The sequence below is a fragment of the Gymnoscopelus braueri genome (genome assembly GCF_963280865.1).
Source record: "Gymnoscopelus braueri genome assembly, chromosome: 14".
Taxonomy (NCBI): domain Eukaryota; kingdom Metazoa; phylum Chordata; class Actinopteri; order Myctophiformes; family Myctophidae; genus Gymnoscopelus; species Gymnoscopelus braueri.
In genome coordinates, this window is record NC_137619.1 from 1089676 (window position 1) to 1102617 (window position 12942).

The 12942-nt window shown below is 41.1% G+C and overlaps 1 protein-coding gene across 1 annotated transcript in view; it reads left to right on the plus strand.

Moving 5' to 3' along the window:
* Positions 1 to 12585, plus strand: part of crtac1b (cartilage acidic protein 1b) — a 74199-nt gene extending 61614 nt beyond the window's left edge. Inside the window, exon 15 of the mRNA XM_080448921.1 lies at positions 12408 to 12585. Coding sequence (XP_080305047.1) covers positions 12408 to 12445 — 38 coding nt within the window. The 3' untranslated portion in view covers positions 12446 to 12585. The remainder of the gene's footprint in view (positions 1 to 12407) is intronic.
* Positions 12586 to 12942: the final 357 nt, after the last annotated feature.

Consider the following 12942-nt stretch of genomic DNA (forward strand, 5'->3'; position numbering starts at 1 on the left):
TTTAATAAAGAGCTGGAGAGACATGGAGACTCCTGCTACTGAAGAAACACTCTATAGCAATGACTACTATCAGAAGATAGAGCTATCTAACACTTATTATAACCAAAGACAATCACTCACCCTACCTTTAAGTTAAAACTTTACCCAAGATGCACTATGCCAGCCAAACCTAATTTCATAGAAGCTGTCAAAAAGGCAAGGCGAGGCAACTTTATTTGTATAATACATTTCAACAAAAAAGCAATTTAAAGGGCTTTACACAAAACATTAAGCAGTAGGACATTAAGACACAGAGCATTAAGACGATGCTAAAGTGCGTGTCTCACATCTCTCACATTAGAAAAGGATATACGAGTATAATTAAAAATGAGAATATAAAATATAAAATGACAGTGCAGAATAAATGATAAAAGACAACCAACAAAGATAGCCGCAAACAGAATAGTCTTTAGGTTTTATTTAAAGGAATGTATTGTAATCATAATCCTTCAGAGCCTCTGAGAAACCAATGTTCATCAGCTTAGCTCTGTTACATTTACATGCTGGTGGATGACATACTGTGTGTGTGTGTGTGTGTGTGTGTGTGTGTGTGTGTGTGTGTGTGTGTGTGTGTGTGTGTGTGTGTGTGTGTGTGTGTGTGTGTGTGTGTGTGTGTGTGTGTGTGTGTGTGTGTGTGTGTGTGTGTGTGTGTGTGTGTGTGTGTGATATGAATATCATTCTACTCCCTTGTTGTATAGTGTTGAAACATCCGGTTTAACATCTCACATCTCTTTTCACCAAAGTAACACAACACCACCAGATCCTCCAACCCAAAGTAATGAGTTGGACCTCCACCCCTCCACCCCACCTGTAAACATTCAACCAGAGACTGGATTCCAGCTCTTCCTCTCACAGATGTTTTAATGAGATGTGACACAAAATAGCAAAGGTTCCAAAAGCTTGAAATATCACTAAATCAACAGGACAATGAGGGGAGATGTTAAAACCGTTAAGAGTTACTCAACGTGGATGTCTGTTGATATTGATATACCTTCGGTGTTCTGTTGGGTAATGAAGCTCTGGTGAGCCCTGTGATAGGGTGGAGTTGGGGTTACCAGGGGCTACGAAGGTCATACCCACTAAGGTCATTTAGAGTTTGGTTGAACTACTGTAGAAGCAATGGCATTGAGGTCGGTCCAATAGATGGGATATCAATGACTTTTTCCAGCTTTGACAATGTACAATAATTATTGTAAAAATAACTCACCACTCTTGTTTTCTTCTTTTTTTAAAGATATTTTTGGGGTATTTTTGGCCTTTATTTATAGTTTTACAGTAGAAACAGACAGGAAACAGGGAGAGAGAGATGGGGAGAGACATGCAGCAAAGATCGTCGGGGACGGGACTCGAACCCACAATGTGCTGTCGTTTAGGGCAGTGGTTCTCAAAGTGGGGTCCGGGGACCCCCAGGGGTCCCCCTAGGGAGTATATATATATATATATATATATATATATATATATATATATATATACACACTCTGTAGGCAGAAGATGTAAATGTGTACTGTGCATTAAAAAATACAAATCTGTACCACTTTCATCAGATGAAATACAAATTGTTGGATCCAAATTGATCAATGAGAGGAATATGAATTCAACAATTTTATTCTTGAATATGTTGTGTTACATGTCTCTGGTTTGAGATCCCAGCCCCACCGTTGCTCGATTTATCAATAAAAAAAAAAAAAAAAAAAAGGTCAGCTATTGGTTACATTCATTATAGGCATTATATGCCGTATAGATATTTTCAGATGATCTACAAGCTTTTTAAATGATTTTGAATTCCTCTGCTCAGTGTTTAAGTGGTCACAGAGATGCGGTTGGATCATGCATATTGGATCATGGTTCCCTTTCATATACTGTACTAGGCTAAAAAAACAGCAACCATCGTAAGCTGTTTTTTTGCTGTTGTTTTCAGCAGGGAAAGCTTTCAAATAACTGTAGTTGATTAAAAAGTACAATATTTACCCCTGAGATGTAGTGCAGTGTAAGTATGAAGTATTGAAGAAATGTGAACGCTCAAGTGCAGTAAAAGTACCTCAAAATTGTGCCTAAGTACAGCACTAAAGTAAATAGTTACTTTTCACCACTGATGAATAGGAACAGAAAAACGAGAGCAGACACGTCCAGAGCATATAAAACGCTTTAGCCTGAACAGCCGCCACAACAATTAGATAGATAATTATCATTAATGAGGAACTGGCATTCCCTTTCAGTTCTCTCACTGTGTGTGTGTGTGTGTGTGAGTGAGTGTGAGTGTGAGTGTGAGAGTGTGTGTGTGTGTGTGTGTGTGTGTGTGTGAGTGTGTGTGTGGTGGGGTCACTGGCCAAGAGCAATACACAAGGGCTGTATTGCCAATCGTGCGAACTAACAACAGTCAGCCATCCTGTCACATTTGGACGTCAACAACAGCCACAACACAAAATAGTTCCTGTCAGCCTTCAGCCTCATGGCCACAAACATGGACTGAACATGATTGATTGCCACCCGGCTTTTGGGCCTAAAATATAACAGCAAACAGAGCTACTGCTCCATAAATCCTCTACACAGAATAGTAAAGACGACAGGCAGCAGCTCATAGATCAGTGGTTTTCAACCATTTTCGTATCAAGGTCCATTATGTATTCGGTATTTGAGCCAAGGACCACCGTTTGATGAGATTTAGACTCTCAGACACAAGAATATTTTGTTATCTTTGGATACGATTTTGTCCACAATTCCATGCTGTATTGATGTTGGTACCAACTATATTCTGATAGTATTCATTGCTTTAGAGTGTTTGTTCAGTAACAGGATTCTCCCTGTCTTTCCAGCTCTTTAATAAACAGAAAATATGTTCAGGTAGGTGACAAAATGTCAGCCAGAGAGAGTATAGAACCTATTTATCAGCTTCAGTTCCAGTTCCAATTTTGTCTGCTTGTTTCTTTGTGTCATCACTTCCAATTTCACTAGTTGAATCTGTATCCTGACTGAGTTCTCTATCCTGAATCCTGATTGGATAGAATTGGTATCCTGAAAAATTCTGTTTAATAAAGAGCTGGAGAGACATGGAGACTCCTGCTACTGAAGAAACACTCTATAGCAATGACTACTATCAGAAGATAGAGCTATCTAACACTTATTATAACCAAAGACAATCACTCACCCTACCTTTAAGTTAAAACTTTACCCAAGATGCACTATGCCAGCCAAACCTAATTTCATAGAAGCTGTCAAAAAGGCAAGGCGAGGCAACTTTATTTGTATAATACATTTCAACAAAAAAGCAATTTAAAGGGCTTTACACAAAACATTAAGCAGTAGGACATTAAGACACAGAGCATTAAGACGATGCTAAAGTGCGTGTCTCACATCTCTCACATTAGAAAAGGATATACGAGTATAATTAAAAATGAGAATATAAAATATAAAATGACAGTGCAGAATAAATGATAAAAGACAACCAACAAAGATAGCCGCAAACAGAATAGTCTTTAGGTTTTATTTAAAGGAATGTATTGTAATCATAATCCTTCAGAGCCTCTGAGAAACCAATGTTCATCAGCTTAGCTCTGTTACATTTACATGCTGGTGGATGACATACTGTGTGTGTGTGTGTGTGTGTGTGTGTGTGTGTGTGTGTGTGTGTGTGTGTGTGTGTGTGTGTGTGTGTGTGTGTGTGTGTGTGATATGAATATCATTCTACTCCCTTGTTGTATAGTGTTGAAACATCCGGTTTAACATCTCACATCTCTTTTCACCAAAGTAACACAACACCACCAGATCCTCCAACCCAAAGTAATGAGTTGGACCTCCACCCCTCCACCCCACCTGTAAACATTCAACCAGAGACTGGATTCCAGCTCTTCCTCTCACAGATGTTTTAATGAGATGTGACACAAAATAGCAAAGGTTCCAAAAGCTTGAAATATCACTAAATCAACAGGACAATGAGGGGAGATGTTAAAACCGTTAAGAGTTACTCAACGTGGATGTCTGTTGATATTGATATACCTTCGGTGTTCTGTTGGGTAATGAAGCTCTGGTGAGCCCTGTGATAGGGTGGAGTTGGGGTTACCAGGGGCTACGAAGGTCATACCCACTAAGGTCATTTAGAGTTTGGTTGAACTACTGTAGAAGCAATGGCATTGAGGTCGGTCCAATAGATGGGATATCAATGACTTTTTCCAGCTTTGACAATGTACAATAATTATTGTAAAAATAACTCACCACTCTTGTTTTCTTCTTTTTTTAAAGATATTTTTGGGGTATTTTTGGCCTTTATTTATAGTTTTACAGTAGAAACAGACAGGAAACAGGGAGAGAGAGATGGGGAGAGACATGCAGCAAAGATCGTCGGGGACGGGACTCGAACCCACAATGTGCTGTCGTTTAGGGCAGTGGTTCTCAAAGTGGGGTCCGGGGACCCCCAGGGGTCCTTGAGGGAGTTTCAGGGGGTCCCCAGCTAAATGATGGATAGTTACTGTAGGAACCAAATGGACCCTTATGGGTCTGTAACTTAGAGTTCTTAGAGTTAAATTAACATTGATTTTACAATATAAATTGGGGTCCCAGAGATAGAAATGCCATTAAATGGGGGTCCGTAGCCTAATGCATGTCAAACTGGGGGTCCTTGAAATTAAAATGGTTAGAGCCGTAAAAATCTTCTCTTATGGGGGTCCCTGGCTTATCTTTTCAAATGGGGGTCCGCGGGCTAATAAGTGTCAATTTGGGGATCCTTGACATTAAAAGGTTTGAGAACCACTGTTTTAGGATACAGAGTTCATTACGTTAGATATTGGAATCTTTGAAATAAAACAAAGAAATCAGTTGATATTGGCCTAGCAGCCTTCCACAGCGGCCTGGAATAATCCATATCCACATCTAATCCGTGGGATTTGTGTTTCGCAACTATTGCAATAGAATGGGAATACTTGAGCCTCATTAGTGAGAACATGATAGGTGTATTAGTAACTCTAATACTCTGAATACCGCAGAGAGGGAGAGTCTAACCAGACCCACACAGTGTGATCCAGGAAGGGTCTGACGTACCGGAATTCCTGAGCCATGTCCAGCCTCATGTCCTGAGACTTTGTGTGTGTGTGTGTGTGTGTGTGTGTGTGTGTGTGTGTGTGTGTGTGTGTGTGTGTGTGTGTGTGTGTGTGTGTGTGTGTGTGTGTGTGTGTGTGTGTGTGTGTGTGTGTGTGTGTGTGTGTGTGTGTGTGTGCGTGCGTGCGTGCGCGCGCGCGTGCGTGCGTGTGTGTGTGTGTGTGTGTGTGTGCGCGCGTTGGTGTGAGCAGTGGTGGAAAAAGCACTCAAATTATTTACTTAAGTAAAAGTATCAATACTGCAATGTAGAAATACTACTGTTACAGGTTAAAGTCCGGAATTCTAAATTGACTTGATTAAAGTACTAAAGCATAAGTACACATTATGCAGTACGTCCCATTTCACTAGATCGTCATGAATAAAAAAGCTTTTGAAAATAGCAGATCTACAAGCTCACAACGCGTCGCTTGCGACGCGTTGTGAGCTTGTAGATCGGCTATTTTCAAATAGCCAAAGAATATAGGGATGAAGTGGTTAATGTATGTTTTAATCCAAATCTACAAAGTAACTAGTAACTAAAGTTTTCAAATAATTGTAGTGGAGTAAAAGTACAATATTTGCCTCTGAGATGTAGTGGAGTAGAAGTAAAAGTACTGAAAACTGGAAATACTCCAATAAAGTAAAAAATACCTCAAAATTGTATAGTACTTGAGTAAATGTACTTAGTTACACCAATGGGTGCGTGCAAACAATTATGTGCATGTGTCTTTGTGTGGCGTGCGTGCGAAGTGCACACACACACACACACACACACACACACACACACACACACACACACACACACACACACACACACACACACACACACACACACACGCGTGGGGGCATTTTTTGAATGAGAGAGTGTGTTCCATGAGGAAACTGACTCCCAAATGACTTTGTGTTGTTCAAAGCGCTCAGACCACAAAGTGTAACTATAACACTCAGCTCACACATGTTCACACAGAGCAGAGAGGAGAGGAAGGTGAGGTTATGGAAAGAAAGCCCTGCAGAGAACCATAGGTCCTCTAAAGTCCTTACTGTAGGTCCTCTAAAGTCCTTACTGTAGGTGTATGTATGTTTCTGCTGTTGTGTGGAAACCTTGTATGTCCAAAATCGTTAATTCTCATTAAAAAAAACCCTGTTCAAATTGATCTATTGCAGTGGTTCTCAAACTTTTACATTTCAAAGTATCCCCTTGTATACTGTCAGAGTTACAGACTTGAATGGTTCAATTTAAAAAACCCTCATGGAACCCTCAGAGTCCCTGGACCACACTTTGAGAACCCCTGATCTGTTGGAATTATGAAATTCATAAGCTCTGATACTTTTCGTTGATGAATCACTTTCAGCCTGGCATCCATATTTTGGGCAGGTCGTTATAGGCAAAATATTTAAAAAAGTTCAAAAATAGCACAACTGATGCATCGCTATGTGAGATTTTTATTTTCTTTTTGGTTATTAAACATAGGGCTTAATATTTTAAATATGTTTAACCCACAGTGAGACGTAGAGTGGGACCAATAGGCTCTGTGCATAACTTTAGTCCCACGTTTCCATGAGGCGACGTGATAGGCCTACCGTTTCCTGTTCTGGTTCATTTTCCCATAGCTTCGTTTGATTGGCTCGGCAGCAATTAAAACAAACCAATCAAATTAGCCAAATGAAGCTATGTGGAAAATGAAGTGGAACAGGAAAAAGGGTATACTGTATGACAACTTCAAGAAACTAGAGGTTACGTAGGTAACCCCGGTTCTTTTAGTTCTGGAGTGAGACACTCACTATGGGTAACAGCGCCATCTGGCGCTGTTACCATAGTGAGTGTCTCACGGAAGAACTAAAAAGAACCAAAACGGCCTCTTTGGAAACATCGTGGGCATTAAGCGTTGTGTGACAGCCTTCTCTCTCCTCTTGGACACTGGAAGAGTTGTCATCACACTGACGTACCTGTGTCTACAGAAGGGCCGGGTTCAGTCGGACCCCTTAGCGCCCCGCCGGGTTCAGAGGTCTGGACGTTGCGTTGGGTAACACGTATGTTCCTGGATGGCGCCGGGGGTTATTCCGTGGTGCGTGGCGGGCGTTAGCGGCGCCACGGTTACACTGTGATGTGTGGCCGCTGACCGTGAAGGGATTACTTGCCTTGGACGGCGTCTCACATTAACCCATTCAGACCGGGAACGCATCTGTGTCATTTTAAGATTTCTTTGGGTTATAATCGTGAAAAAATTATAAATGCAAATCTTTGAATATATATTTCTTAAAGTGAACATTTTTTACTCAAATCTTTGCTTTTGGGGGATTCTACAAATGTCTTCTAAATCCTAACAGCTTTTTATATTTTTATTATGTTTCTATAATATCAGTGTTTCTCAAACTTTTTTCATGTCAAGGACCCCCCCAGAATGTTGTTCCAGGGACCCCCCAGAAGATTTTAGTTAAAAAATATTCGCTTGAAAAGTACATACTACACATTCAAAGATTTGCACAAAATGTTCATGATTTAAAAAAGGAAAATAGCAGATCTACAAGCTCAGCTTGTAGATCTGCTATTTTTGAATAGCCAAAGTATAAAATAATGGTTAAAGTGGTTACATACAGATGCGTTCCCGGCTGTAATGGGATAAAGGTGAATAAAAAGCCAACGCATGCATACGCACGCATGTAAACACGGGACACACATAGGAGCCATCTGTGTTCTTTCTGGCAATGGGATGGGAGAGGTTGGAACGCTGTGAGAGGATGGGATGGCCCCCGCCACTCATCCACGCACCATGTCCAGTGATGTAAAGTGACTAAGTACATTTACTCATGGCACTGTACTTAAGTAACATTTTGAGGTACTTTTACTTTACTGGAGTATTTCCAATTTTCAATACTTCTGCTTCTACTCCACTACATCTCAGAGGCAAATATTGTACTTTTACTCCACTACAATTTTTTGAAAACTTGACTTACTAGTTACTTATAACTAGATATAAATTATTGATATAAAAAACACTTTAGTCCTATCTTATACATGTACATACTGTAGGCTATTTCAAAATATCCGCTCCACAAGCTCACAACGTGTCGCATCGCTCTAGATAGATCTGCTACTTTCAAACATTTTACACTTTTACTTTTGGTACTTTTAAGTATATTTTGATGCCGATACTTTTGTACTTTTACTCAAGTAACAATTTGAACACATGCCATTTACTTGTAACAGAGTATTTCTACATTGCCGTATTGATACTTTTACTTAAGTAAAAAAAAATGTGAGTCCTTTTTCCACCACTGACCAACATGACAATGTCATGGATAGAATGGAGAAGCAAGACTCACACACTCCTCTCCTCACACTCTCCTCTCCTCACACTCTCCTCTCCTCACACACTCCTCTCCTCACACACTCCTCTCCTCACACTCTCCTCTCCTCACATTACATTACATTACATTACAGTCATTTAGCAGACGTTTTTATCCAAAGCGACTTACAATAAGTGTATTCAACATAGGTAGGGAACGAAACTACTAATCACCAGAAGTCTTTAGTGCATTTTCTGCAAAAACAAGCAACCAAGAGTATACCTAGCGCTAAGGTAAAAGTGCAATATATCAGCTACCTATTTCCTTAAACAGATGAGACAAAATAGCTAAATCAAATGAGCATGAGCTAAAACAAATAAGTGTATCGACTAAACAAGATCCAATAAACAATCCAATAATCCAATAAACAATACAGCAATAGAAAACAAGCGTTCGTACAACTAGTTAACAACAAGTAGGTCAGGCAGAGAGGAAGGGTAGTGTTTCCTGAAGAGGTGGGTTTTCAGTCTGCGGCGAAATATGGGCAGTGACTCTGCTGTCCTAACATCAGTGGGAAGTTCATTCCACCACTGTGGGGCCAGAACAGAAAAGAGTTGTGACCGTGTGGATCGGCCAGAAGGACCCTTGAGTGACGAGGCAATCAGTCGCCCCGAGGTGGCAGACCGAAGTGGGCGGGCAGGGGTGTAGGCTCACACACTCCTCTCCTCACACTCTCCTCTCCTCACACACTCCTCTCCTCACACACTCCTCTCCTCACACTCTCCTCTCCTCACACACTCTCCTCACACACTCCTCTCCTCACACACTCCTCTCCTCACACACTCCTCTCCTCACACACTCCTCTCCTCACACTCTCCTCTCCTCACACTCTCCTCTCCTCACACACTCCTCTCCTCACACTCTCCTCTCCTCACACACTCCTCTCCTCACACACTCCTCTCCTCACACACTCCTCTCCTTAGACTCTCATGTCATGATGAAGAGCATTATTTGTAACGTCAGACTCTCATCTCTCATACAGTCTCTCTCCTTTTCTCCTTTCCTCTGTGTGTGTGTGGCCTGGTGTTTGTTGTTGGACGTGTGGACTAGCGGGACGGAGCGGTTCAAAGCTCTTCCTCTCCTGTCAGCCTGTGTATCCCTGCCTCACCCCGGGTTCTCTGCATGAGCCCGTCTCTGTTTCCATCCGCCCTACAGAGGCTATAGTTAATACAGTCGCCCCGTCCACACAGGGCCGTTTGTCTGACCGTGGCGGTGGATCTGACGCACAATGACCCCCGTCTCACCAGTTTACCCGCAGGGTGATCAGAAGTGACTCTTAACTGGAACCACACGTTTCCAGACAGTGATGTTTTAAATGTAGTGTTTTTTTCATGTGTAGCATTTAGGGGGGGGGGGGGTGCTGGGGCGAGGTCCATGCTGTCAGTCACACGAGGTTAAATAAACCAAGGGGAGGGTCCATGCCAAAGCCAACAGGCTTAAGCTGGGGGGGGGGATCGATTCAAAGGAGGACCAGCCACAGCACAATAAATCAAGTGTGGCTAAAACACAGGCTAGTCATATGCACAGTAGCCTCGATCTCCAGGCTTTTATTGTTTAGTTTTGCTAAAAAGTAAAAGTCTGGCCCAGCGCGTCAGTGTACCCGGTATAGACGAATCCACAGACGCGCTGCCTGTAGCTGCCTGTAGGCGGCCATTGCTGCGGTGTCGCGTCCGCGGAGCGTTGACACCGCAGCAATGGCTGCGCGCAGGGCAGCGCTCCGTGGATTCGTGTATAGGAAGTGTTCATTTCCCCAACCAACCAGAGTGCAGTGGGCGTCGCTCGTAATGTTGTGTTGACGAGGCGGGGGCTGACGGACAGATCGGTGAACCAATAGGATCAGGCGGAATCTCTCTGCGGCTCTATACACCCGCCCCTCTATACACAAAATCAGGAGCGTTGGTGCAGCCTATATGCACAGTGACACACAATCAAAAGTGTAAAGATGGATCCTTATGGGTAAATTTTTGAGAGGATGAGGATCAATTAAAACTCTGGATTTTACAGTGTAGTTTCCACCGGTGGTGGAAAAAGTACTCACATATTTTACCCAAGTAAAAGTATCAATACTGCAATGCGGAAATACTCTGTTAACTAATAAGTACTAGGCCGGTATTCAGAACTTTACTTTACTTGAGTAGAAATGCAAAAGTATTGGCATCAAAATGTTCTTAAAGTACCAAAAGTAAAAGTACTCATTATGCAGAAATTTTCCATTTCATGTTTTAAAAATGTATAAAATCATTTGAAAATAGCAGATCTACAAGCTCACAATGCCTCACATTGCGACGCGTTGTGAGCTTGTAGATCGTCTATTTTCAAATAGCCGAACTAAGTCTATGTAGGGCTGAAGTGGGTGATTTATGTTTTGTAATAATAATCAAAATCTACAAAGTAAAGTAGTATCAAAAGTTTTCAAATAATTGCAGTGGAGTAAAAGTATAATATTTGCCTCTGAGATGTGGTGGAGTAGAAGTAAAAGTAACTCCACTAAAGTAAAAAATACCTCAAAATTGTACTTAAGTACAGTACTTGAGTAAATGTACTTAGTTACTTTACACCACTGGTTTCCACTGTGTTCTCTCCGTTTCTCTCTCTCTCTCTTTCTCTGTCCCTCTCTCTCTCTCTCTCGCTCGCCCCTCAAAGGGCGAGCGAGGGGCTGAGCTCAGCGGCTGCCCAGTCATGCGCCACGGAATGTCATGTGTGATAAATATTCAAAACAAATGTTGAGAATGCAGAAAGAAAATCTCTATACACAATTTTCTAACAACAACAAACCGAACGTGCATGATTCTGTGGATGACGTGCGCCTGTGGTCTGCGTCTTCACTGTGTTTGTGTTTTGAATGGATCATTAGCATTAATCATTGATAAACAGTGAAGCCATTTCATCCATTGACTGAATGCAGGTTTAACAACATCAGCCCTATTTTATAGCAAAAATATAGAAAATAGACAATCTACAAGCTCACAACATATTGCATTCGATTTGATTGAGCTTGAAAATAAGTCAGCCTCCTTGGTCGCGGTAGAAGAGATGGATGGAGTCAGGAGAGGATGGTTTACACGTATATACAGTAGACAAGGACGACACAAGAACAAAGACATCTAGGCTGGCAGAGAGCTGAGCATGTGACCTTTTCTCCGCCAGGTGTTGAAGTGTTTCCTCACTCTGTGTCTTTGATCATAATATTAATAATATAATAATAAAAACAGCTCCCTGTCTCCACCGGGTCTTCAACAAGCTGCCTGTACATACAGTACCTGCCAAAGTCTTATCACTACAGCTACAACTCTTGGCCTTATATTATGAGCAGGCCATGATGGATCTACACAGGCAAAGCCTCGTGATAAAGGTCATATTGATAATGTGGACGAATAATAATTAAAAAAGACAATAATCAGTGGTGTAAAGTAACTAAGTACATTTACTTAAGTACTATACTTAGGTACAATTCTGAGGTATTTGTACTTTACTTGAGTATTTCCAATGTTCAATGCTTTCACTTCTACTCCACTACATCTCAGAGGCAAATATTGTACTTTTATTCCACAATTGTTTATTCTACAATTATTTGAAAACTTCAGTTACTTTGCAGATATAAATTATGATATTATGAAACATACATTAACCACTTTAGCCCTATTTTATACATAGGATATTTAAAAATAGCAGACTTTTTTTTTTGTAAAAGATGTGAGTACTTTTTCCACCACAAAAAAATAATACATCCACAGAGGTGTCAAATAAAGGTATCACCCCCCCCCCCCCCCCCCCAAAAAAAATATGAATAAAAATAAAATAAAATCATTGTGAAATAATCATTTAATTATTGTTTTTGTTCACCTCTGTAACCTGATGTCAAAGGTACTTTTTTCCCTAATAGTCCAGGTGGTTTTGCCCCAGATTTTAGTTGAATAGGTGAATCATGCCTTCTCTTCCTATTCCCTCTCTAGCTACGGAGGACCCCACCGCGGACCCCACCTCGGCCTAATCAGGAAAACCAGCCTGGAATACCAGCCCGAAGCTTGTCGCAGATCGTCTTCAGTTCCTTCGTTCATTCCAGTGTTGATTTCGTCGACTTTCACTGACGAAAACTCAATAAAAGCTAAATAAAAACTAAGCTATGATGACTAAAACTAAGACTAAATATATTCACAATTTCGTCAACAAATAAAAACTAGACTAAAATGTTAGTGAGGATCTAGTGGAGAAGAGATCCAGTAGAACTAAAAGACAAGTCATTTTATGTTTGGTTGTGCGCGGGCTTTCTGAAAATAGCAGATCTACAAGCTCACAATGCGTCGCAGCAGCGCGACGTGACGCGTTGTGAGCTTGTAGATCTGCTATTTTCAGCATGCAGCCAAGTGTAAAATCAGCCATTAAGACGCCATCACGGCCACATTTTAGTCGACTAAATCAACTGTAGATTTAGTCGACTAAAATCTTATGATATTTAGTCGACTAAAATTAGACAAAAACTAAAACATT